Genomic DNA, 26,382 nt, shown 5'->3' with positions numbered 1-26,382 from the left:
CTTTGTAAAATCATTTTAAAGAATAATTCTGCTGTTCAGTGCTCATCTTCATTGTTCTGGGGTATATCTGAAAGGGTTATATTTTAGAACTTCTGATTTTCAGTTTGAATATGTAAAGTTTCTTACTTTGTGGCAGTCTGATTCTTCCCTTTCTTGGTATCAACTTCCACTTTCTTTAGTTAAAGTAAGGGAAATTCTCAACACTATTTCAGTTAATTTTTTAAATTTCTTCTCATGAGATTAATCTTGCAAACTATGAGAATCGCAATTCAGCAATAATGTCCAGGACTGGTTCTTTCTCGAGATACTTTCTCTATTGTTTTAACAGAGGAAGAATATTGTGAATGTGAAATCTCTAATTTGCTTTCTTTCTTTATAGCATCATGAATATAAGGAGAGATGAATAGTGTTTGGGGATACAGACACTGAAGACTGTAATGGACCTAAAGACGGTGGGGAACACATTTAGTTAACAGGACAGCTAAACACTGCTGTCTCCATCCTCTCAACTTGAGATGCAGTCTCCCAACTTCTTAGACACAGCTTCGGAGTTGTAACCACTTCTCAGAACTATTTTCAGAAAGAGGAAGTCCTGATGTTAAAGGATGCTTTGCTTTTCAGTTGTGCCTACAAAAAGTGTGTCATGAACACCCAGACATTCTGAATGTAACAATTACTCATGAAAGCTTAGGGTGTGGTGAACCTTCCCAACATGAAGTTGTGAGAGCTTATCTATCAGCAGCGACTCAAGTCTAAAAGAATGCTCAAAGATCTGGTAAACGTTACTGTTCAGTGTTTTGAAACAAGATTTGCAGTTTAGAAGGGACATAATTTTTTTCTCTTCACGGTAATGAAACCCCAAAAGAAATGGCCTCCTCCTGTCTTTTTCTTCAATTGCCACCCCTGCAGTCCCATTCTCCACAGAGTAGCCCAATAGTTCTTTCAAAGAGGTAAATCAGATCATGCCACACCGCTGCTTGAAATTTCCCAAGGCTTTTGTTGGAATGAAAGTAAAATCCAGGCTCCTTTCCAGGGCACACAGGGTCCCTTGCCTAAACTCCTTGGTTTCATCTTATTATGCCCCTTCCATCCTTAAGCTCTAGCCTTCCTGACTCATTCTGCTCAAGTGACCATACTGGTTCCCACCACTTCAGGGTCTTTGCCTTGCTGCTTCTCCGGAATCCTTTCCCAAGATGCTCGTGTTGGCAGCTACTGTTGATTCATATCCAAGATCAAATGCCACCTTCTTAAATCTAGTTCATAATTCCTCTTTCAAATTCCACATCCAGAAATTGAGAGCAGCGCTTCTAAATATACAAGTCTTGAAAGCATGCTTCTGGGTCCACAGGAAATCTAGCAAAGTGGTTCCCAATTCTGTACCATGCATCTATTAAAAATTAGATCCAATGTGTATCATCTCAGTGCTTCACTTGAGGAAAGTGTTAATAAAAACTTAACTTTTGATTGTTCCAAGTGTTTTTCTGAATTATTTACATAATCTTAGCTTCATGAACCAGTGAGTTGGGTAGTACCAGTTCAAGGGAGTTCTTTAAATATGAGCAAATCCAAACCCATCCAGGAATATTATGTTTTAAAATTTGCCATTTACTCCATTCGTCCGATAAGTAATTATAGTACTGCATACCTACTATGTGCCAGGCATTCTTCTTACAGGCCTGCAGGTTCCCTGCCCTTTGGGGATTTTTACTTTAGAAGGGGAAACAGATACTGAATTAATTTCTATTTTTGTTCAGGTAGTCAGGTGAGCTTTTCTGCAGAGGTGACATTTGAGCAGAAGCAGAACAAAATTACTTTCTCCAAAGGCTTATGTTCCTAAGACTCAGGAACAATATTAGGGGTTTATTTTCCTTTTGGTTGTGTGTGTGCGTGTGTGTATATAGATATAATATATATTATATAATATATGTAATATATTATATACAAAACATGTAATATATAATATGTGTAATATGTAATATATGTTATATATGTTATAATATATGTAATATATATTATATATATATATATTTTGTGGAAGTTGTTTATTTTCATGACTTCTGATATCCCAGCATGAAAATGCATGAAACAAGTAACAAATATGAATGCTATATTATCAGAAAAACTATTTGGCCATATGGTACTTTTCTAACCCTCTTGTGCCTGCTATCGAAAAAACAGCTCACAAAATAATAACACAATGATAAATAAACGTCAAAACTACATTTAAAAATTAAATCAGAGTATATTTATATCTCAATCCAAACTCTGTGAAGATGCAAGCTACACATGTTGAACAAAATGTCCTATCTTGACTCTTACGTGTACATTTTGGAAAATGTGCCTTGACAGAAGATTAATGTACGTGTATTCACAAACAATGGCAGGACTAGAACAGAGGACGTCATCTATATTTGGAAAAGATCAATAAGTGCTCATCACAGGTTCTTACCGGGGTAGCTGTCGAATGTCTCCAGAATATTGTTCATATTTGTAGTTTACCACATGCCACTGGGAACTATAAAATTTACAAGCCTGAAAGAAAGAAAAATGACAATTATTAATATAAAATTATCATTAAAAGGCTAGGTGCAGTGGCGCATGCCTGTAATCCCAGCACTTTGAGAGGCCGAGGTGGGTGGATCACCTGAGGTCAGGAGTTCGAGGCCAAACTGACCAACATGGCAAACCCCAAAACCCCGTCTCTACTAAAAATACAAAAATTAGCCGGGCATGGTGGCAGGTGCCTGTAATCCCAGCTACTCGGGAGGCTGAGACATGAGAATAGCTTGAACCCAGGAGGCGGAGGTTGCAGTGAGCCGAGATCGCGCCATTGCACTCTAGGTTGGGTGACAGAGTGAGACTTCGTCTCAAAAAATAAATAAATAAATAAATAAAAATAAAAATAAATCAGCTGCCTGAGCAAAAAGTACCATGAAGACAGGTCTTGTGCCTCTGGGGTGGTGTGAATGCTAGCAACTTAAAGGTAGGTAAGGAGATTGCTCTTTCTAATCATTTTCCATTTCCCATGGAACTCTAACGATTTCCATTCCATTTCTCCATTAAATAGGAGGAACTATTTAATTTATTTACTCTATTTTACTCTACCAAAAAACCTAATGTAATCAGCTCTGAATCCTACCAGACACACTGCTAACCTCAAGAACCATCATTTTTCAGCTTCCCTTGGCAAGCCCTGACATGATCTTAGAGTTCTTAGTAGGAAAAGATGTTATTATTTATATGAGAGCCTTTTGTCATGATTTTAGCCCATTCCTTGTTCTTACTTCAGTGACCAATCTTCCATTTTGTATCATTGCTCCTGTTAGCCTGAAGCTAGCTTTTCAGTTTTATCCCATGCCTTTTAAGGCACAGCTTTTCTCTGTGATTATTCACAGGTTCTATTTTGTTTTATTTTATTTTTAATTTTTGTGGGTACATTGTAGGTGTATATATTTACAGGTTACATGAGATGTTTTGATACATGCATGTAATGTGTAATAACTATATCATGGAAAATGGGGTATCTGTCCCCTCAAACATTTATTGTTTGTGTAATGAACCATCCAATCATACTCTTTTTGTTATTTTTAAATGTACAGTTAAATTATTATTGACTATAGTCACCTGTTGTGCTATCAAATAGTAGGCCTTATTCATTCTAATTATTTTTTTGTACCCATTAGCCATCCCCACCTCCCCTCCACCCCAGCCTCTGGTCACCACCCTTCTACTCCCTTTCTCTGTGGGTTGAATTTTTTCATTTTTGGATCCCATAAGTAAGTGATAACATGCGATGTTTGTCTTTCTGTGCCTGGCTTGTTTCACTTAACATAATGATCTCCAGTTTATTCGTAGATTTTATAAGCAGATGTGAGTAACTGATAAGCAAAAATGATTTAGAAACGTTAATGGCACAAAATAGTTATATAGTGGTATGTAATGGCTGATTATATAATATTTATGGATGGCAAGTATTTTCCAAACACCTGCCATGCACCCAGCACGGTACTGATCATAGATTTGTAACGGGATTTCACCTGATGACTTTTGAGACTCCTTTCTATTCTAAAATTACGTGATTCTGGAGAGTAAGCAGCTATTATTTGGATTATAGGAACACCTGTTCTTTAGCATTGGGGGAATATGAAGAGTAATAAACCTATTGCACTGTGAGGAGTAAAGACGTGTGATTGTCTTTGTAAGCAAGAAGGGAATAGGTAAGGTGCAGGACTGCTGCAGCAAAGAAAGTGCTAGCACTGCCTTTGCAGAAAGGATGGAGGGGTGTGGCCTAGCGGGCATCATAGAAAGGGGGATGGAGAACACATGTTCCAGGCATGAGGCTCGAGATGCATGAAAAAGGCAGGGAGAGGGGATGGGGCTCTTGTGGATTTCTCTGGCCTGGAGTTCTCTCAGCACCATGGCTTTATTTGTTCAGGGAGGCCCACACACAAATTGGGGACTGAGGACAAAACAAGGGGTGACCCTGGGACAGAGGTGGGCGTTGGAGGATGACAGCTATGAATGCAGGACAAAAGGAGAGCTTGAAAATGAAACAGTGGCAAGACAGATGAATGTAGAGAAGAGTAGTAAAACGGAAGTCAGGGGATCTAGAAGTACTGGAATGGATGGGGAATTTGAGCAAAACAGTATGGTGAGCTGTAGCAACTTGCCAATGCCTGAGCCAATTCTGCAAAGCAGGTGTTTCTGGAAATAAGAGGAAAATTGAGACTTTTTTTTTTTTGAGACGGAGTCTTACTCTGTTGCCCAGGCTGGAGTGCGGTGGTGAAATCTCAGCTCACTGCAAGCTCCGCCTCCTGGGTTCACGCCATTCTCCTGCCTCAGCCTCCCAAGTAGCTGGGACTACAGGCACCTGCCACCACGTCTGGTTAGTTTTTTGTATTTTTAGTAGAGATGGGGTTTCATCGTGTTAGCCAGGATGATCTCAATCTCCTGACCTTGTGATCTGCCCGCCTCGGCCTCCCAAAGTGCTGGGAATACAGGTGTGAGCCACCGTACCTGGCTGAAAACTGAGCCTTAATACGCTCCTTTGCTGAAATGTTTTATCTTCATTTTGGATAAAGATGCCAGGGATTTAGACAAGGGGCATATAGGTCAACAGTATCCCAAGCCAAGGAGACAGAACTTTCATGGTTATAATTCTTTCTCATCCCTTCTCCCTTTCCTTTCCTTTCTTTCTACCTTGCTGTTGTTCTCAAATGAAACAAAATCCATTTTAAAATGGAAAAAGAAGAGCATAAAACCCACTCCCTTTTTGCATTCCCTTTCAATCCTTTTTCTGTTGCATAGTTTTATGTAGTTCCCCTCTAAGTATTTATTTGAATATGAATAGTTTTTTATTTACTTAATAACATATTCTATAGATTTTTACACTTGCTTTCTAATTTTATGACCACTTTAACTAAGTAGAATAAAATATTATCCCCTAATTCACTAGTCTAGTCTTCTCATCTTGGAGATCATTCACTCATGATTCATTGAACAAAGATTGAGCCCTACTAGGTTACCCGGAGTTGTTCTGGGTAGTGTGAATATAGCAGGGAACAAAAAACAAAAGTCCATGCCCTCTTGGATTGACCTCTTTTTGAGAAGCTGATCAATAAACTAAAAACTAAGTAAATCGTGTTATATGTTAGAAAACGGTGGTGTCATGGGAAAAATAAAACGAAAGGGGCTGGGAGATTTGGAGCAAGGGAATTAATTTATATAGGTTGGTTAGTATGGAGCTCACAGGAAAGGGGAGACTTCAGCAGAGATGTAAAGAAGAGAACAAAGTGAATCGTTTTTATGGCTACTTCCAATTTGGGGACATTATAGAAAAAAAATGTCCCAGAGTATATGGTCATACATATGGCCCTCCTACTCTCCCCCCATACCATCCTATTTTGATGATTTTCTTAGGATAGAATGCTCAAAGTATTTTAAAGAGTCTTCGATAAAAATAGAAAATTGCCAAACCAGTGTATATTTTAAGTTAGCAAAATGAAAATAGAGGGTATGGCCTTGGAAACTAGGTGATAGAAGGCTTTACTCTTGTCCTGGAACTAGGACTGACTCCTGATGTGATCTTGGTCAAGATATTTATTTGTTGGGATCTCAGATTTAGCTCTTGAGCATTCAGAATATTAGACGGGATTGGAAATTTCTGCAACATAATTTCTATCTTCACACCTTCTGATCTGGAGGTTTTGATGGGATACAGATGCATTGACTTACTCACTGCCCTTTCTTGGTGTTGATGGTACCTATGTTTGACCTTGATAAACATGTATACTCATGCATGTTCATGCATGATGTTCACAATATGCTACAGGTGTAGCCGAATCTAAGATAAGTTAGTCTTGAATTTCACTGACCAAAATGAATGTGGCACTTTCTTATATTAGTATGATATTAGTAAAAAAACAAAAAAAACAAAAAACTTTATTTTTAAGCTGTGTTTGTCAGATACTGTACTACTAAGCACACAGTCTTAGCAAACATTCTTTGAGATTATGATTCCCATTTTATAGATTAGAGAGGCAAGAAGAGATTCAGATCTTTGACCTAGGCCCCATAGGTGGTAGAAATAGAATTTCACACTGGATTTGTCTGATTCTAAAAGTCTATTTAGCTAATTTATAAATTGTTTGATGGTTGCAAACCTTAAAGACGAACCACACATTTGGACCATGATTCTGGATGTTTTGTATAATATTTCTGTTTCTGTTTTAGAAGCAAGACAGAACCAGTTTTGAATTTTGGTTCTGCCATTTAATAGCTGTGGGATCTCAAATAACTTAATATCTCTAAATGCTTTTATGTGCCTAAGTAATATCACCTTCACTAGGATCAAATAATTTGTGTAAAGCACCTAGCATAGTGTAAGCACTCAGTAAGTACTTACTTAACAACATCAGTTTTCTCAGCAAGTTTTTCAATCTTTAATTCACATTCACAACAGTTAATAATAACAATTTGTATTCCTTGATTATTAAAAACGAAGTTTTTGAGAAATATATTAGGTCTGATTATCAAAGGGTTCTGTTTAATCAAATTTCTTCTGATTTTATTTGCTAGGCTTTATATATCTGCTGGTGGGTAGATGAGAATCAGAGTTAGACTAGATGACTCCTAAGAATGCTTCTAAATCTGTAATTTCTCTGATTTTGAGAAAGCCAGTGCATTTTACAAACACATAACCATTTCTCCTACATAGTTATGGCATTTTGGAAATGTTATGCATAGAAAATTATTCTCTATTCTTTGTTCCAGCCCACACAGTCACTCTAAGGAGATCATTAAAAACTATTATAATTATGACTACAGCTCCTCTTTGTCCAAAAACTAAGCTGAAATGATCTGTTGCAAATTCAAAGTCACAGGCTACAACTCTGCTTGTTACAGTAAGACAATGACTCCAATTTTCCCTTACTGACTTTCCAGCCCACGGCACCTGTTTCAAAATGCCAGCTCCTCATCCCCTTTCAACTGGAGGCTGCCACAGACAGCTTCAAAGGCAAAGACTGTGAATATTGAGCAAGAGTTTTCTGAGATGGTCAATTACTCCAAACAGTGACGTCCTGGCTCACCTTTTTTTCATTTATTATGTTTGCTTAATCAGCCTTTATGCTTGCCATCTCTGCCTGTATGTATTTAGACACCAAAAAACAAGCCAAAGTCAACATGGTCAAAGGCTTTTGTGCCATGAGGATAGAGTTCCCTAAAATGTACAGTGTCCATGGTCCTGGGAGACAATAATTAAAATTCAGGCTCCTGGGTCTCACTTGAGATCCAGGGAATCAAAATCTCTAGGGGGAGTGCCCAGAAATCTACATTGTAAAAAGTACTACAGGAGATGCTGAAAGAGATGGAGAAATGTTGCGACTTCACCAGGTAGATTCCATGATTCCACATGAGTGATAACGGGGTCCAGTCCTTGTCCGACCATGAACTGAGAGCCTTGGGGTCCTAGTTTCACACAGTGGATTCTGGTAGCTGGAATTAACTTCTTATTTTCACTCATCTAGACATAGCCTTTTAAAAGGACATATCAACTCCAGTATGAGGTTTTATTTATAGTGGACATTCAATATTTATTTGTTAAATCAATGATCATCTATATCATTTTTTTCTGGAAATGACTAAAAATGATACTTTGAAAGTTCCAAAAATCTAAATACTTTAAAAATGAGTGGGCTATTATAAAGAACACCCTGAGGTGCTGAAAATAACATATTTCATTATTCTCCTTGTTCCTCTGCTTCAGAGAATCATTAGAATCAATTCAAATCATGTTATACACTTCAAATAGCAATTTGGGTTTGGCAATGCAATTTGTTCATCTCGTAAAAGGTTGATTATTGAATTCTGGCTACATAGTAATAAGCAGGTAACAGATGGTTTTTTAAGATGCAAAATTATTTTTCTTTCTGGCTATAGAGGTTTATTTAATTACCTGACTAGTTTATTGCTAGAAAGATTAATGCAAGCATAAATGGTGTTCATTTTGGCCCTTAGTCACCACTGGAAACAATTCTGTATTTGTAAAATGATGGTGGCAATTTTAGTATTCATGTCATTCTTTATAAAGTTGAGAAGTAATTGTGCCTATTATATAAATGTTGAAAATGAAGCATCATGAAATTAAGTGAGTTTAGGCAAATTATGCACTGCAAGAGTGGCCAGATAATTTATTGTTCACACTGAGATATTTCAGAGTGAAAGGAGGCACTATGAGCAAGGTTGAGCCTTAGAACATGAGACTACTCCTGCAAACCAGGATGTGTGGTCACCCAATACATTGACATTTAGTGTAAAAGAGAAAAGGCACTGAAAACATTTTTTTTTTTTTTTTTTGGTCTTCAACTAGATCACACTATGTGTTCTTTTAAAGCACAATAATTAGTTTCTGCAGTATACAAACCAGTTGAAAAGTTAATAATATTTAAAAACTTGGTTGGGTGCGGTGGCTCACGCCTGTAGTCCCAGCACTTTGGGAGGCTGAGGCAGGCGGATCACGAAGTCAGGAGATCGAGACCATCCTGGCTAACATGGTGAAAACCCGTCTCTATTAAAAATACAAAAAATTAGCCGGGGTGGTGGCGGGCACCTGTAGTCCCAGCTACTGGGGAGGCTGAGGCAGAAGAATGGCATGAACCCAGGAGGCGGAGCTCGCAGTGAGCCAAGATGGCGACACTGCACATAGCCTGGGCAACAGAGCGAGACTCCGTCTCAAAAACAAACAAAGAAGCAAAAAAGAAACAAAAAAACCCACTATACCACACTCTTGAGAGAGAAGTACAAATAATGAATTTGGGCAAAATAAATAATGTAACTATAAGTATGTCTCAGTTTCAGAAATCATGGCACGATCTAATTTAATAGATCTAATTTAATTGATTCTGGTTTTTAAAAAATACTACTTGATATGAGGTAGTGTTACTATGTATATAAGCATGCATGCCCGTTTGTAAAATATAATGTCATATCAAGAGCCAATCCGGGGGAAAATCATTTTAAGACGATTTTGTTGCTTTGAACTACAGTAGCCTAAATTTTCATTGAGTATCTTTATTCATGGTAAACCGAAAGTGAACCAAAATATTTGGTTTCTCTTTCAAAATGTGCTGTGTTAAGGCAGTTGAAGAAATTATAGAAGTAGACTTTTTGACCTGGGAACATGCACTCTAATTTCCCAGCTAGATCTCACAAGTCATTTGTCAGGACATGAATGATAGACGGTACTAAAACACCTTGCTACTATTACGTTCCAATCATTGCTCTCATGTAAGACATAGAAACCGGGTCATTTTTCAATGCAATTGAAATTTTAGGTTCAACCTTAACAATGGGTTCTTTTTTATTCTTAGCCTCCAACGCCTCTGACTTCTACATCTGTGTTTTACTCACTTATTGCCACACATTTTTGGGGGATTTTTATTGTGGAGAAGAGAAAGCCAATTTAGAATTGGGACAGGTTTTCATATTTGGAAACAAGACTATTATTGTAGAAATTTTAGTGAATAGAAGATAAGCTTCTTCAGAGTTCTTAATGTGAAACACCTAACCATTTTGTTTTCATTTTTCAACAGTTTGTTTTTCCAGATATATTTTATCCTAAGTTCAGTTAGTAATACATGCACTTGAATTTATCTTAATCATTTTTTGTGTATTTATGACCTTTAGTGTTATATATTTAGTGTAAAAAAATTAGGGTGCTCCATTTTGTTTTGGCTATGATAGGAATACAGTCACTACATATGAACACAACTAAGCCAAATGTAAGACAAGAGATTTTAATATCTTAATTTTCCATTACATTTTTAAAGTCATAAAATAAACATGGCTTTAAATTTATTTTGTAAAAAGTACACACAAAATAAAAAGTTCCTTCACTTCCAACAAGATCTTCATCAGCAAGACCTTCATTAGTGAACGAAGAGCCTTATTTTTCAAAAAATAAAAATCCAAAACACCCAAAACAAAACCAAAACAAAAATAAAACATACACACAAATATTTTTATCTGCATTAATTTTATTAAGAAAGAATGTAACTTTTGTAAAAATTTGAAGCAATGTTTGTGGTTTCATTTGTTTCTTAATATGCTCTAGAAATTTAAATTGTTCATATACCCCTGAGGTCACAGCATAGGAGTTAGTTCTAGGATGAGAAATTCCATGCTAACTGTGCTCTGGTCTAAAGTTAATAAATGCATTGAAGCCATTCATTTGCTGCCCAGTGTTTCAGGATCAGAAAACAGCATTCATTTTTACTTAATTTATTTATACATGCAACCCACTCTCCGAAATCAACTAGTAAGAGACATTCTTAGATATGGGCAAGTGTGAGTGCACATTATTCTACACATGGAAATTCAAAGATCAGTATAACGTATACTAAACAAATGTATTTTGGTCAAAAGTGGTTTCTTTGTCAACTTACATAATATGTGGTCTAAAATTAAACACAAAGCATATAGAATTGTTTTAACTACAAAAGTACAAAAAGAAATTCCCCATGTTTTCTTGAGACAAGATAAATTTCATTCTAGTTAGATATATTTCTTCCAGTTAAAAATGAGCAGCATGAAGTATTTTTAAATTATAGCCAACTCCCCCTCCTCTGTAATTTTCTTCACTATGTTTAGGACTTAAGTTGTTTAATATCTCTTGAAGTCACATGATGTGGCTTCTATCTTGAATATTCATAATTTTCTCTTGAATTAATTAAATGCCACTTGTCTGAGTCCAAATATGCAAGGGAAGAAGAGGAAGAGAAAGAGATTTCATTTTCAATATTATCCTCATTGGATCTTATTGTTTTTCATGTTTACAGAATTTTGCTCTGCAATACATTAAGTAGTATTTTGGTACACAATTTAAAGATCAATAGATGGCCTATGGAACTATTTTTAACTTTGGTATGCTTTGGGCACTCTGCCTGAAGAATTCTAATATTTTTATTGGGTTTACTCCTGAAGTGGGTTTATGCTTTGCAAGTAAAGGGACAACAATATACGAATACCTTGCTTGATATTTGTATCCCCACTCTTCAGAGTTTAACCCACTGTAATCAGGGTGTGCTCCCAGCTTCTGAAACTGCTCTGCTAAAGACCACCAATGATCCTGAATTGCCAAATCCAGTGAGCCCCCATCTTGATTCTTCTTTGGCATTTTATGCCATTAATGCACTTTCTCTCGCTATTGACCCTTCTTCCTTAATTCTGAGATATCAATGTCTCCTTGTTCCCTGCTTTCCTCTCTGCCCACTCCTTCTCCATTCCTTACACAGGGTCCTCTTTGCCTGCCCCTTAGAGAGACTGTGGCTCAGGGACCTGCCTTCTCAGCTGCAGTCCAGTTCTCTGATTTTCATGGGCATACTCTTCCAGGTTTAAAGCTTCAGTTTTCAAACCTAGAGTAACTGCCCACACTTTCCTGTGCTCCAGACCTAGATATTTATCGTCTTCTTGGATGTCTCTCTCTGCATGTTGGCAAATGAGGTTATCTTCCTTGCTTCATTCTTCCAGCAATCTTCACTCTCTTCTGGGCACCTTATTTAAATTAATGGCACAACCATCTAGGTAATAGCCCAAGCCATAATTATGGGAGTCATCATAAACACATTCCTATTCTTTACTTTATTTTCAGTCCCCAACTCCTGTCAATTCTATCTCCTTAATAGGTCTTTACTGGTACCATAATCGCATAGCCATACAGCTCCTTGTAATCATGCACCTGGACTATTAAAACAAATAGTCTCCTATCTGTCCAACTTTTCTTCAATCTTACTCCTTCCCAAGCCAACCAATTCATATTGTGGTATGCTTTTAGTTGTTTCATCTGCCATGCAAACCTGACCTTGTTTATCTTTTTTTTTTTTTTTTTTTTGAGATGGAGTCTTGCTCTGTCTCACAGGTTGAAGTGCAGTGGTGTGATCTCTGCTCACTGCAACCTCCGCCTCTCGGGTTCATGCCCTTCTGTCTCAGCCTCCCAAGTAGCTGGGACTACAGGCACCCACCACCATGCCCGGCTACTTTATTTGTATTTTTAGTAGAGACGGGGTTTCACCGGGTTAGCCAGGATGATCTTGATCTCCTGACCTCGTGATCCACATGCCTCAGCCTCCCAAAGTGCTGGGATTACAGGCGTGAGCTACCACGCCCGGCCTTGTTTATCTTAAAGTAGTACTCCAGGGGGTACTTGTCAGAGTGTATTGTAGAAATCTAATCAGAGGTCTGTTACTTCTTGCCTGACAGTATGCAGCCTGAGGGCAGGGACTGTGCTACATCCACGTAGTTTCATCTGGTTAGCCAGTGTTCAAGCCCGTGTTGGATAATGAACCTTGTCTAATCTTTCATCCAATGGTTGATTCTCTTTATTACATACACTTTAGCTTTTGACACAATGTGATCTGTAGTAATAGTAAATCAGTGGGAGAGGAAATTTCTATGTAAATTTCATTCTTTGTAAAGATAATTTCACTCTTTGTAAAGATAATGAACTCCACCTAACTGAATTGCAATTAGCAGATTCTTATATACCTCGTTTATGCCACTGGATACACATTTGCCCCAGGACAAGAGAAAGTCTAATCTGATAATTAGGTAGGGGAATGAAGGGAGAAATTTAAGGGCTAAAAGAGTATTACACTGACATTTATGATCATTGTTAATTACTTCAGACTTTGAGAGTAACATTATTTATACTTATAATTTGTTGTATGAGGGTAAGACCATAGAACAGCCATCACTGGGGCTTATGCGGAATTGTGTCTTAGAATTGCATGACCTCCCTGAACATAGGTAAACATTTTCGATGCTAACAATAAGAATTAAGAATAGAGGTTTGGCCGTGAAAAGAAACGACTAATTAATATTTTGTTTTTCTTCATTAGAATCAGCCTGAATGAAATGCACACCCAGGTTCACCTAATTGTTGATTCTATTTTACTCGAACTACCTTGTGCCTCTAGTTTCTGCTGATCTCCTTGGATCACATTCACATTAGCATTTCTCAAAGGTGTTTCTTAAAGATACTTGGAGAAAAATGGACAGAATTTCTACATGGTCAAATATATTTTAGAAATGTTTCATTTCATATCCCCTTCTAAGACAGTTTTGATGGATATTAGCTAATTAAAGACTCTGAATATGTGTATGTGTGTGTGTGTGTGTGTGTGTGTTTCTGTGTGTGTGAGACACTTAGGAACAGACCTAGCCTTTTGCAGAACATTCTATTTACATAATGTTGGCTTCTGCCCTGATTTAAATGAGGTGTGTGTGTGTGTGTGTGTGAATTTTTTATGGACAGCTAGAGATTTCAACAACATTTACTGAATGTTGTCTGTAAATGGACAGAATTTCGACATGGTCAAAAACATTTTAGAAATGTTTCATTTCATATCCCCTGCTAAGACAGTCTTGATGGATATTAGCTAATTAAAGACTCTGAATGTGTGTGTGTGTGTGTGTGTGTGTGTGTTTCTGTGTGTGTGAGACACTTAGGAACAGACCTAGCCTTTTACAGAACATTCTATACCTACATAATGTTGGCTTCTGCCCTGATTTAAATGAGGTGTGTGTGTGTATGTGTGTGTGAATTTTTTGTGGACAGGTAGAGATTTCAACAACATTTACTTCGCCTTAAATCATATTTGTATTTACCATTTAGTCTTGGGTCCTGTTTTCATTTTTGTTTTTTCCTTTCCAGAATTCATTTCTGGTTTGCTTAAAATCTGAACTTTTCCTTGTTCTGGTAACCTAGTGTTATTTGGATGAAGACAGTACATAATCATCATCGTGTGTGTGTGTGTGTGTGTGTGTGTACATGTGTAGATGTGGTTGTAGAGATAAGTATTTGCTTTTATTCTTTTTTATTTTTCTACAGAGTCTCACTCTGTTGCCCAGGCTGAAGCTCAGGGGCATACACATGGCTCAATCACGCGGTCTTGAATTCCTGAGCTCAAGCCATCCTCCTGCCTCAGCCTCCTGAGTAGTTGGGACTACAGGTGCACACCATCATGCCCAGCTAATTAAGTTTTTTTTTTAGAGATGGGGTCTCACTATATGGCCCAGGCTGGTCTTGAACTCCTGAGATCAAGCAATCTTTTTGCCTTGGGTTCCCAAAGTGCTGGGATTACTGGTATGAGTCACTGCACCCAACCTGCTTCTATTCTTTCAATGTTATCATACCGCCTAAGTCCTCAAGAGTTTTATGCCATGACCAAACTGAGACTTGGATTCTCAAATTCATTACTTTCTCCTCACTTCATCATTATTCTACTCCTGCAGCAGGGTTGGTTTCCAGAAATCAGAGAGGGCTTTGTTGTCAGAGTAACTTGCTACCTTAGTACTTTGTCAGTATTTCTCTCAGCCATTCAGCTGAAGTGGTCCCTAGACCTTTGTTCCTTCTTGAGCCACTGTATTATTCTCAGTTCTCTGCTCCCTCATCTCCTTTTGTTGAGAGAGACTGAACCAAGAGCTTAGTTTTAATTAGTGTGCTGAGCTTTCTTCCGACTTTATATGATCCCTTTGTGTATATTAAAATAAAAACTTCGTTGTAGAAGTTTTGCTTAGGAAGTTTGCATCCTATTTCTAGATCCCTTTAATTGCCCCCCTCTCCTCCTCAAACCCCTTTGGGGAGTCGTGCTTGTTTTATCACGGAAGTGTTTAGATATTTTTTATGGTTATGGATGCTCATTTTAAGCCACTTATGAGATTCAGATAAAGACAATGCTCTCCAGTAGTTGTTTTCCAAATGTTTTCATACTATTGCTATATTTATTTTCAGAATTACAGCATTGGGATTTTTAATATCCCTAAAGATGGAAAAACAGGCAGAAAGGTTAATAGTTTGCCAAAATGAAGGATACGTTCCCTTGTGAGGAGTGGAAATACCCTCATCCAGTCAGGCTAGTGAGCATGTGGTATAAAGGAACTTATCAAAGGACCAGAGACGAGAAAACGTGTAAGAACATGGAATATGATGTCAAAGACAGCAGAACCTTAATTCTGGCTCTGTGTGAACTTGGGCAAGTTTGTTATACATTCAGAGCCCATTTTCTAGGCTGTAAGATGAGGTAATAACACTTATTTCACAGAGTTCTCTAAAGTTTTCACATACACACAATGTATAAGCAAATATGTATGCAGCTAGAGCTTGATGTTAACATGCAGTGTTTTAAAAGATGTGAAATAAGCCTATGCTTTTGTGTGGCGAATGTTTAATTTTACATTTAAGAGATAGGGAGGAGAATTAATAACAGATAAAACAGAAAAGGAAGAAGCTGTTCATTTTAGTGAACTCCCATTAAAATATGACGTCATTCAAGATTTTAAAAAAAAGAATGCCTAATGCCTTTCAAAAGAAGCTGAGAACTGTCAAAGTAGAGAGCAGTGAGAGAAAACTCAAATCTTTTACTGAGCTGGATGTGTTGAAACTAGAGTCTTGCCAATCTGTTGCCTAGCAACCATGGTATTTGCCCTTGCCACCCCACAGGGAGCCGCAGGGCAATTTAGCACAGGGTGGACCAATAAGGTTGCTTAATACACTTGCGGTAGGTCAAGCAAGTGTTTCTACAAAGCTCTACAAACGTCAATGAATTCATTTCAGTGCCAGCATAATCTAGTTTCAAAAATCCAGCCAATGTTCCTGAAAGCGTGGTCCACTGACTGTATGCATCAGAGTCACCTGAGCAGAAACCACAGTGGGGCTGTGAGGGTGAAGACTGGGAGAAGTTTTCTTTCCAGAGGAACATAGCAATTTTATAGCAAAACACCCTATTGGCAGTTAGCATCGCCGTTAGGAGCCCAGGGGCGGGGCTGGTGGCATGTGTCCAGATGTTGGATCTGTCTATTCCTGGCTGTCTGATGCTGGCTGGGCAAGTTTCTTAATGTTTCTGTGACATAGTTTCCTTGTTATTAAAAGATGATAATGATGATAATAACAAACATATGTTTGTAATTGCTACAAGTAAAGGGCTTAGAAGTGTATCTGGCACAAAGTAAGTAGTCAATAAAGGTTAGCTGCTATTAGCAATTGGGGTTAAGACTTTTTGCAGTGTAATTCTCTGGGACTATTTCTCAGTCTTAGCCCAGCTCTTTGGTGACCTCTTTCTTTTTATCTGCTGTCTCCAGGCCTGACTATTCATGGGCATGTTCCATTATCATCACGGGATACTTGTAAGTAGAGTTTGTCTTCTTCCCATCCTATAAAACACAGGTTTCACTTTATCTTTATCCTTAAAATCAAGGACTACTATGGGAGTTTTTGCAGGGTTTTCAGTACTAGTGACACAGAAAAATTAGCAGAGAATAAAATAGTTTTGTCCCAGGCTTCCTCCTTTATTTTATTTTCTATTTTAGATCCATACAGTTGAGAAAAAATATGATCAGAAGATTCGTCCATGTTGCCCAAGAGAGTCGAATGTTCTGTACTGAGCTTTGCAACATAAAAGTTTAGCAGGTATTTGGGATCTAGGGCGAAAGGCACTCTACTTGGTTTCTCCTTGGAGCAGTTCTTAGAGAAGTAAGATGCTGAGGTACAAGACAGAAAAGAAAGCTACAAGCAGTTGAAAAGGAATTAAGGTGGGAACAAAAGTGAAGGTGAGAAATTTCCCCCCAGGCACAATAATCAAATAAAGGCAAATTTTGTGGTCAACTTTTCCTCAGCTGAAGGTGACATTCTCAGAGAACAGATAGATGAAAAGATCTATCTGGACATTTGAAGTTGTGAGGTAGAGGCTCTTGAAACACAAGCAACACTGAAGGCCTCTGGGAACCCTGGAATGAAGTCATTCGAAGTCTCTTGTGTTGTATGGATCCACTTATCTGTTTTTCATGCCATCTTTCCCCTGGAAAAGTAGCTACACTTGAAACCTTGGTTGGATCTAGAGATTGGGGTTGGAGGTTCTGAATGGTCCCAGAATTTAGAGTTCGGGATAATTGGTCCTATCTTGAAAGCATGCCTGGCAATAAAATGAGGCAGTGTTAATATGTGGGAGCTGAAGGAGGCTGGCAGCCAAATCCAAGACTCTGAAAGCCTTGGGTTCTAGAGACCCAGAGCCACGAGCTGGGAACACTTGTTCATGTGAGAGCAATTGGAAACTGCTGAAAACTGGAAATACACAAATGCCGTATACACACACCCCCAAAGAGGGCAAAAGGACCATGAAATGAAAAGTCCCTGAAATGATAGAAACATGTATAAATCTGTAGTAGTTGGATTAAAAATGACTGAGAATGGACTGTGTTTGCTGAATGTAATTGACTTCTATGACCGAAAGACAAGCCCAGCAGGTGGAATCCTAAAGCAAGACCCGCATGAGATTTTGAGTGCCCACATGCCATTTTCATCAGCAAACTAAAACAATAATTACAAAGAAAGAATCTGAAGTAGTCTTTTAAGTAATTATCTAATGACTTGAAGAAATATGTTGGATTTTTAACTTTTGCAGACAAGTTTAGGCAACAGGCTTCAGTTGCTTCCAATTCTGGCAGCATTTAAAAATACAATTTTTCTTTTTTGTTGTTGTTGAGATGGAGTTTTGCTCTTGTTGCCCAGGCTAGAGTGCAATGATGCGATCTCAGCTCACTGCAACCTCCGCCTCCTGGGTTCAAGTGATTCTCCTGCCTCAGCCTCCCAAGTAGCTGGGATTACAGGCATGTGCCACTACGCCTGGGTAATTTTGTGTTTTTAGTAGAGACGGGGTTTCACCATGTTGGTCAGGCTGGTCTCGAACTTCTGAGCTCAGGCGATCCACTCTCCTTGTCCTACCAAAGTGCTGGGATTACAGGTGTGAACCACCATGCCCAGCTCCCCCATCTCTACTAAAAACATATTCTAACTAATTTTTCCAAAATAGCTTTTAAATTACAAAATTTATGTGTAATATCACAACAAAAGAGAATTACATACGTTGAAAATCAATCTCTCCCCTCCCACTAGAGTCCTAAACTTGTGAGGTAGCCAATGTTATGAGTTTGATGTGTGCATTCTTTTATCCTTTTCCTAGCCTTATATAAACATATTTATGTATATATGTATAGGTTTTATATCTTTCATGATATCATACTACAATTCTGTGACTTGCTTTTTTCTCCTAACAATGTATTATGGGCATCAGGGCAGGCGCAGTGGTTCATACCTGTAATCCCAGCACTTTGAGAGGCTGAGGTGGGTGGATCACTTGAGGGTGAGGAGTTTGAGAACAGTGTGGCCGACATGGTGAAACCCCATCTCTACTAAAAATACAAAAATTAGCCAGGCATGGTGGCAGGCACCTGCAACCCCAACCACTCAGCAGGCTAAAGCAGGAAAATTGCTTGAACCCCGGAGGGGTTCAATGAGCAGAGATCACGCCACTGCACTCCAGCCTGGATGACAGAGGAAAGACTCCATCTCAGAAAAAAAAAAAAAAAAAATCATGGGCGTCAAAAACTAAGCTATTTAAATAGATATAATTTTTTATTTGTTTTATGTTATTACAAAATATAAATGTGAAAAAAATCTTAGCTTCACCCTTATTAATTGATAATTCAAAATTTCCAATGCGGCATACATGTCTGTTAATTAGATCTTTATTCCCAAGCGTGTTTTCATACTATGCGTTTGTATGTTGATATATGCTGCTTTAAAAATACTTGTGAATTACATTTCAAAAGTTACAGATGTGAGTGTTTCAAACATCGTGTGACGGTGTTTCTTTCACTGTATTGTTATCATTGCTAAATGGTGTTTGTCTTAAAATTTTTCTTCCCTAAAATTGTTCTTTTAATTTCTATTTCCGTGACTACTAGTGAGGCTGAGCAACCTTGTATGCCTCTTAGCCAACTGCATTTCTTCTTTTAAACAGACTGCCCATCTCTTTTGCTCATATTTCCTAGGGTTATCTTTTTTTAAATTAATTTGCAGGATTTTGAATACTAGGAATGTATATATTTACATGTGAGTGTGTGTGAGTGTGTTCAGCAAAAAGATATAATGAGTTACAAATGATTTCTCTGATTAAATATTTTCTTTTGACTCTGTTTATGGTACCGTACATTCATCACGTACAAATTTGAATGTTTTATTTGGTTAAATCTGTCAGTTTTCCCTAACTTCCCACTTAAAAATGTTTTCCTACATTTTTATAACCTTTATTTTTATTTTGTTTGTTTGTTTGTTTGTTTAAGATGGAGTCTGGCTCTGTTGCCCAGGCTGGAGTGCGGTGGCATGATTTCAGCTCACTGCAAGCTCCGCCTCCCGGGTTCACACTATTCTCTGGCCTCCCCCTGCCAAGTAGTTGGGACTACAGGCACCCGCCACCAAATCCAGCTAATTTTTGGGGTTTTGTATTTTTAGTAGAGATGGGGTTTCACCGTGTTAGCCAGATGGTCTCAATCTTCCGACCACATGATTCGCCTGCCTCGGCCTCCCAAAGTGCTGGGATTACAAGCGTGAGCCACCGCACCCAGCCTATAACCTTTGCTTTTAAAACTTAGATTATTTTATTCATCTGGAATTTATTTTTGTATATAATATGAGATACGGACACAACTTTATTTTCTTCCAAAATGGATAGTTGAGCAGTGTTTGTTGAATTGTCCACTCTTCCCCAGAGACTTTGAAGTGCCATCTTTACTGTTTCTTAAATAATATTATGCCCTTAAATTTGTTCTAGATATTTTTTTGTTTCACTTGTTTATTTGTTCATTCCAGAACACAGAAAAAGATGTAGAGTGCCCCAATTTATTTTTTAAAGCTAGCATCTCTCTAATACCAAAGGAAAAAAGAAAACTAGAGCCAAATTTCACTCATAATATCAACTCCAAAATTTGAAATAAAGTAAAAACAATTAGAAGGCAACACGGTATTAAGGTAATAGTACAACTGGAAGTAGAAAGTTATACCAGAAATACAAGTAGGGATCCACAGGACAACAGCCCATTGATTTTATTACAGCGCTAACTAAAACAGAAAAGCTGTTGTATTAATATGATGCATATGCTTGTGATAACAGGGCAGCCAGTCTTTATAAACACCCTGAAATTTCATAGAAAGACACCTTTTAAAATACAATAAAGAAATGCCAGAAACGAACATAAAACACCGTCTTTGATAAAGGGTGAAAGATACTAAGCTCTCCCCCTAAATTCAAGAATGAGACATACTGCCTGGTATTAGCATTATTATTCAATGTTGTTTTAGGGATATAAAATAACAGAGTAAGATAAAAATCAAAGAAACAATCTACTTATTAGAAAAGAAGAAAATTTTAATTGCTTACACCTATACACCTAAGAAATTAAATACGAACTATTAGGATAAGAGCTAGTTATTTATATGAGGACATCAACAGCTTTTTAAAAATATCAGTAATTAAGAGTAAGAATTAATTCATTAAGTAATTAACAGTAAGAAAAATAAATGGAGTTTTAAAATTGCACTCATATTTGTGACAAAATTATAAGGACGTTAGAATAAATTTTATAACAAAGTTAAAGATCTTTATGAAGAAAATGCAATGTGTTTCTGAAGAATGCACAAGACCTGGTTAAAGTTCCCTGTTAGGAAGTCAGTGTCACAAAAATGTCAAATCCTGCCTAAGTTAACACATATTTATTGCAGGTTTCAATACGTCTGATTGTCTGGTATAAAAATTATTTGCTAGCTTTTTTTTAAGAATAGTGACATCCTACCGTATGCTAAGACTTTCTCTAAGGCAACTCTAAACAAAATATTATCGTACTGATATCACACACTATTTTTATCAGTAAATGGGAAAACAGTATTCTCAGATATCCTGATGTTATCTGAGTCTGCATTTTTTCTTTTTTCCAGCTCCTTAAAAGGTATTGTAATGCAATGTGAACTTTGGGAAATACATACAAAATAATGGAATTGGGGGAAAAAGACCGATAAAACAATGATCTGAACAGTACAACAGAAAAATGTACAGTCATATTAATATTAATATGTACACTAATAAGGCTAGCTTATATAACATAAATGTGTTAAGAGCCGAGAAAAGATATTGCTATTGTATGCAGCTTTAATGAATTCCTTGTTGGGACACACCGCTTTCTCAGGGTTCAAGACTGAACTTAGATTCCACTACTTTCAGTTTGACCTGTGCTGGGCTAAATTTTATCACCATATTTTCTATAAGGAAAGGATAAGCATCGTTTATTTATTCAGTAAACATCTGCTAAGTAGCTGCTATGCACTGGCTCAATTCCTGCTCTAAAGCCGCCTGGAGTCTGGTTAGAAGAAAAAGAAGCCGTTTTGTAGGCCTCGTATACACCAATAAAATGCAAGTCAATGCTATACCCAGAGATGTTCCGTCAGTCCTTGATGTAGTCTGGCTATGTGTTCCCATCCAAATCTCAGGTTGAAATGTAATCTCCAATGTTGAAGGTGTGGCCTGGTGGGAGGCGTTTGCATCATGGGGGTGGATCCCTCATGAAAGGCTTGTGCTATCCCCTTGGTGATACATGAGCCCTAGCTCTGAGTTCACATGAGGGCCATTTGGCCGGACACAGTGGCTCACACCTTTAATCCCAGAACTTTGGGAGGCCAAGGCGGGCAGATCACTTGAGGTCAGGAGTTTGAAACCAGCCTAGCCAACATGGTGAAACCCCATCTCTACTGAAAATACAAAAGTTAGCCGGGCGTGGCTGGGTGTGGTAGCTCATGCCTGTAATCCCAACACTTTGGGAGGCCAAGGCAGGCGGATCACGAGGTCAGGAGATAGAGACCATCCTGGCTAACATGGTGAAACCCTGTCTCTACTAAAAATACAAAAAATAAAAAAAATATTAGCCAGGTGTAGTGGTGTGTGCCTGTAGTCCCAGCTACTCGGGAGGCTGAGGCAGGAGAATGGCATGAACCTGGGAGGCGGAGCTTGCAGTGAGCTGAGATGGTGCCACTGCACTCCAGCCTGGGCGACAGAGCGAGACTCCGTCAAAAAAAAAAATTAGCCAGGCATGGTGGTGGGCTCCTGTAATCCCAGCTACTCAGGAAGGTGCGGCAGGAGAATCGCTTGAACCCAGGAGGCGGAAGTTGCAGTGAGCTGAGATCATAACACTGTGCTCCAGCCTGGGTGACAAACCAAGACTCTGTCTCAAAAATCTAAATAAATAAATAAATAAATAAATAGAAATAAAAAAATAAGTGTGTGGCACCGCCCGCTCCAGGCTTTCACTCCATGACATGCCTGCTCCCCCTTTGCCTTCAACCATGACAGTAAGCTTCCTGACGCCTCCCTAGAAACCGAGCAGATGCCAGCACCATGCTTCCTGGACAGCCTGCAGAAACGTGAGCAAATTAAACCTCTTTCCTTTATAAATTACCCAGTATCAGGTATTTCTTTATAGCAATGCAATAATGGCCTAATATAGTCCCTTCAAGCTGTCTACAGGGTTTTACTGTTAACTATTTCCATAGTTAGTACTAAAAAGAGATACATCTTCAAATAAGAACTCCATTATCCAAAATTCTCATGTAGTATGGTTGCTCCTAAAACTCAATCCACATAAATAAAATTAAATCAAATCTTTGTATTGGGAATACTTACATCTTTCTCGACTTGGGGGTTTTAAGTTAATTAAAAACAAACAAAAAGAAAATCTAAAACTTGAACAGTCACCAAATAATGTGAAATGATTAAGAGGAAGATGGAGAGTCATCTAACAAGTAATGAAGATTGAAAGACATCCACTAGGCCAGGCGCAGTGGCTCACGCCTGTAATCCCAGCACTTCAGGAAGCTGAGGTGGGTGGATCACTTGAGGTCAAGAGTTCGAGAGCAGCCTGGCCAACACGGTGAAACCCTGTCTCTACTGAAAATACAAAAATTAGCCAGGCATGATGGCGTGTGCCTGTAGTCCCAGCTACTGCGGAGGCTGAGGCACAAGAATTGCTTGAACCCGGGAGGTGGAGGCTGCTGTGAGCAGAGGTGGTGCCACCACACTCCGAGCCTGGGTGACAGAGTGAGAACCTCCCCCCACCACAAAAAAAAAAAAAAAAGACATCCACTAGTTAGAATATTTGGAATTATCTATTGAAAATGAGAGGAAGATAATAATAGTAAATTGCATTGAGAATCCCCTGGGAAAAAGCAAAAGCCTTATAAATAAAGCATTGGAAGCATCACATTTACCTCCTTCACCAGTAAATTTTCTGCCTTGTGCTCTGCATCTTCAGGTACTGTTGAGTACAACGTGCGGATATCCCAGGAAACTGTGGCTGCCTGAAATGAACAATGAAAAGAAATTAAGTCTTCCAGCTCAGAAGTGTTGAGCAGACCAGCACACTGAAAACACAAAAGGGAAGTCTTTTAGATCTTAGTATTTAAAGTTATTTAAAGTTAACGGAAGACAGAGATACTTCTGTAGTTCTTCCCAATTTAATCTCTAGAAGAGAAGATGCAGACATTTATTTGATTACCAGTACTAGTATTTTTACAACAGTGACTGTTTTATTCGTGCAGCTCATAGTTTTAAGCTGTTTCCCCCTTTGCAGAAAACAAAATTTTAGGCATCTGTATGTTTCCAATGTAGCTTATTTGTATTGGAATCTTTTTTTTTTTTTTTGAGACGGAGTCTTGCTCTGTCGCCCAGGCTGGAGTGCAACGATGTGATCTCGGCTCACTGCAACCTCCGCCTCCCAGGTTCAAGCGATTCTCCTATTTCAGCCTCCCTAGTAGCTGGGATTACAGGTGCCCACAACCACCCCCAGCTAATATTTGTATGTTTTCGTAGAGACGAGGTTTCACCATGTTGGCCAGGCTGGTCCTGAACTCCTGACCTCAGGTAATCCACCTGCCTCGGCCTCCCAAAGTGGAATCTTTTTTATTATTGCTGCTAAGGCTAAAATAAATTTGAAATGAAGAAGAAAACTTACAAAATCAGCATTATTTGAATAATATTGTAAATAATCTCAAATATCAAAGGATAAACACAGTCCCTTTTAGAAGCTAACTGTGCTTGTGTGCGTGTGCCTGTGCATGTGCACATACAGTCGTAGTTAGGGGTGGGAAGGAAAAAGGAGTGTTCAGTAAATCTGAACCTTGAAAAAGAGAGGTTGTGTTTTTGGTGTCTTTATTTTTGCTGAAATAAGCCAACTATTTTTCAACTTCCATGCTAAATAAACAATATTCTTTTAAATGAATACATATTAATTATTATATAAAGTACTTCTTAAAACATCTAAAACAGAATTTCATAGGTTATTGCCTCTTATATGTCTTCAGCCCATGAAGCACAGAAGAATGAAATGCCCTAAAACAGCAAGTTTCCACTTCCAGTCATCTGCTTCCTTTAGTCTGTGCACCTCAGTAGTTACAGGGATGCCCAAGTGATGAGCCTGTGACATCCATGGTACCAACAGCTGAGATTTCATATATTGCACATCCCCCAAATCACAGCTGTTCATTTAAACTGCTCTGGATTAGCTGTTGGAACAGATAAGAATCTTCAAACCCATCCTCAGTATTGGAGAAGATGGGTAGGGAGGGGTCAAGGGAGTTTTGTCTTCCGAGTTCACAGCCCTTGCTGGCAGCTCTGCCACCAAGGTCGGTGTCCTTCCCATCATTCCTTCTCTTCCAATCCTGGACTCTTATTTTCTCCAAATCTCTCCTTTCTTTACTCCTGATGTAAGCTCGGTTAAGTGCACATTTTATTTTGTTCACTTATAACCTCAGTACTAGTTGGATACCTAAATGATTCATTGTTGAATTTATTGACTGGGTGTATAGGTGTGGTCCATAAGAGGATGAGAGTGTGTGGGAGCATATATGAGTGTGTGTGGTGTGTGTGTGAGCATGTGCAATTGGGTGTGTGTGTTGGTGCAATGAGTGCGTGGAGTGTGTGTGTGCATGAGACTGTGCTGCATTTGAGTGCGTGTGTTTGTGTGGTGTGTGTGTTATGTGAGCATGTGTGGTAAGTGTGTGGTGCAGTGTGTGGTGTACGTGCATGTGTAGTGTGAGAGTGTGTAGTGAGTGTGTGTGTGGTGAGTGTGTATGTGTGTGTGGTATGAGTGAGTGTGTATGTGTGTGTATGTGTGGTGTGTGTACTTGTGGTGTATGTGGTGTGTATATGGTGTATGTGTGTGGTTTGAGTCTGTGAGCATGTGCAATTGGGTGTAGTGTGTGTGTGCGATGAGTATGTGTGGAGTGTGTTAGTGTGTATACATGAGAGTGTGTTGTATTTGCATGTGTATGTGTGGTGTGAGTGTGGTAGTGTGTGTGTGGTGTGAGTGTATGTGTGGTGTGAGTGTGGGCGTGTGTGTTGTGTGTGTGTGTGGTGTATGTGTGGTGTGAATGTGTGTGGTGTGTGCGGTATGTGAAGGCGTGTGTAGTGTGTCTGCATGCGTATGTGTATACACATGTGAATGGGTGCGATGTGTCAGTATGTATGTGTGGTGTGAATGTGTGTGGTGTATGTGGTATGTGAATGTGTGTAGAGTGTCTGCATATGTGTCTACACATGTGAATGGGTGTGATATGTCAAGAGTGTGTGTGGTGTATGTGTGGTGTGTGTGTGGTGTGTCTGTATGTGTGATGTGAATGTGTGTGGTGTGTGTGGTATCTGAATGTGTGTGGAGTGTGTCTGCATGTGTATGTGTGTACACATGTGAATTGGTGTGATGTGTCAGTGTGTGTGGTGTGTCTGTATGTGTGGTGTGAATGTGTGTGGTGTGTGGTATGTGAATCTGTGTAGTGTGTCTGCATGTGTATGTGTGTACACATGTGAATGGGGGTGATGTGTCAGTGTGTGTGGTGTGTGTATGTGTGGTGTGAATGTGTGTGGTGAGTGTTGTGTGTGTGTAGAGTGTGTTGTAGAGTGTGGTGTGTGTATGTGTGGTGTGTATGTGTGGTATGAGTGTGTGGTGTGTCTGTAT

At 38.6% G+C, this 26,382-nt stretch overlaps 1 protein-coding gene and 1 long non-coding RNA gene across 6 annotated transcripts in view; one reads left to right on the top strand and one right to left on the bottom strand.

Annotated features, from left to right (window-relative positions):
• Positions 1-26,382, bottom strand: part of DOCK10 (dedicator of cytokinesis 10) — a 286,919-nt gene that overhangs the window by 137,339 nt on the left and 123,198 nt on the right. For all 4 annotated transcript variants that reach the window (XM_033230043.1, XM_033230041.1, XM_033230042.1 and 1 more), the window contains exons 3-4: positions 23,642-23,731; positions 2,450-2,532 (exon numbers count right to left, since the gene is read on the bottom strand). In XM_033230043.1, coding sequence (XP_033085934.1) covers positions 2,450-2,532; positions 23,642-23,731 — 173 coding nt within the window. The remainder of the gene's footprint in view (positions 1-2,449; positions 2,533-23,641; positions 23,732-26,382) is intronic.
• The window catches only part of LOC117094446, a 340,510-nt gene that overhangs the window by 309,170 nt on the left and 4,958 nt on the right, over positions 1-26,382 (top strand). The gene's annotated exons all lie outside the window — the stretch shown is intronic.

Source organism: Trachypithecus francoisi, unplaced genomic scaffold (assembly GCF_009764315.1).
Source record: "Trachypithecus francoisi isolate TF-2019V2 unplaced genomic scaffold, Tfra_2.0 Lachesis_group13, whole genome shotgun sequence".
NCBI lineage: Eukaryota > Metazoa > Chordata > Mammalia > Primates > Cercopithecidae > Trachypithecus > Trachypithecus francoisi.
This window is presented reverse-complemented; position numbering and strand designations above follow the sequence as displayed.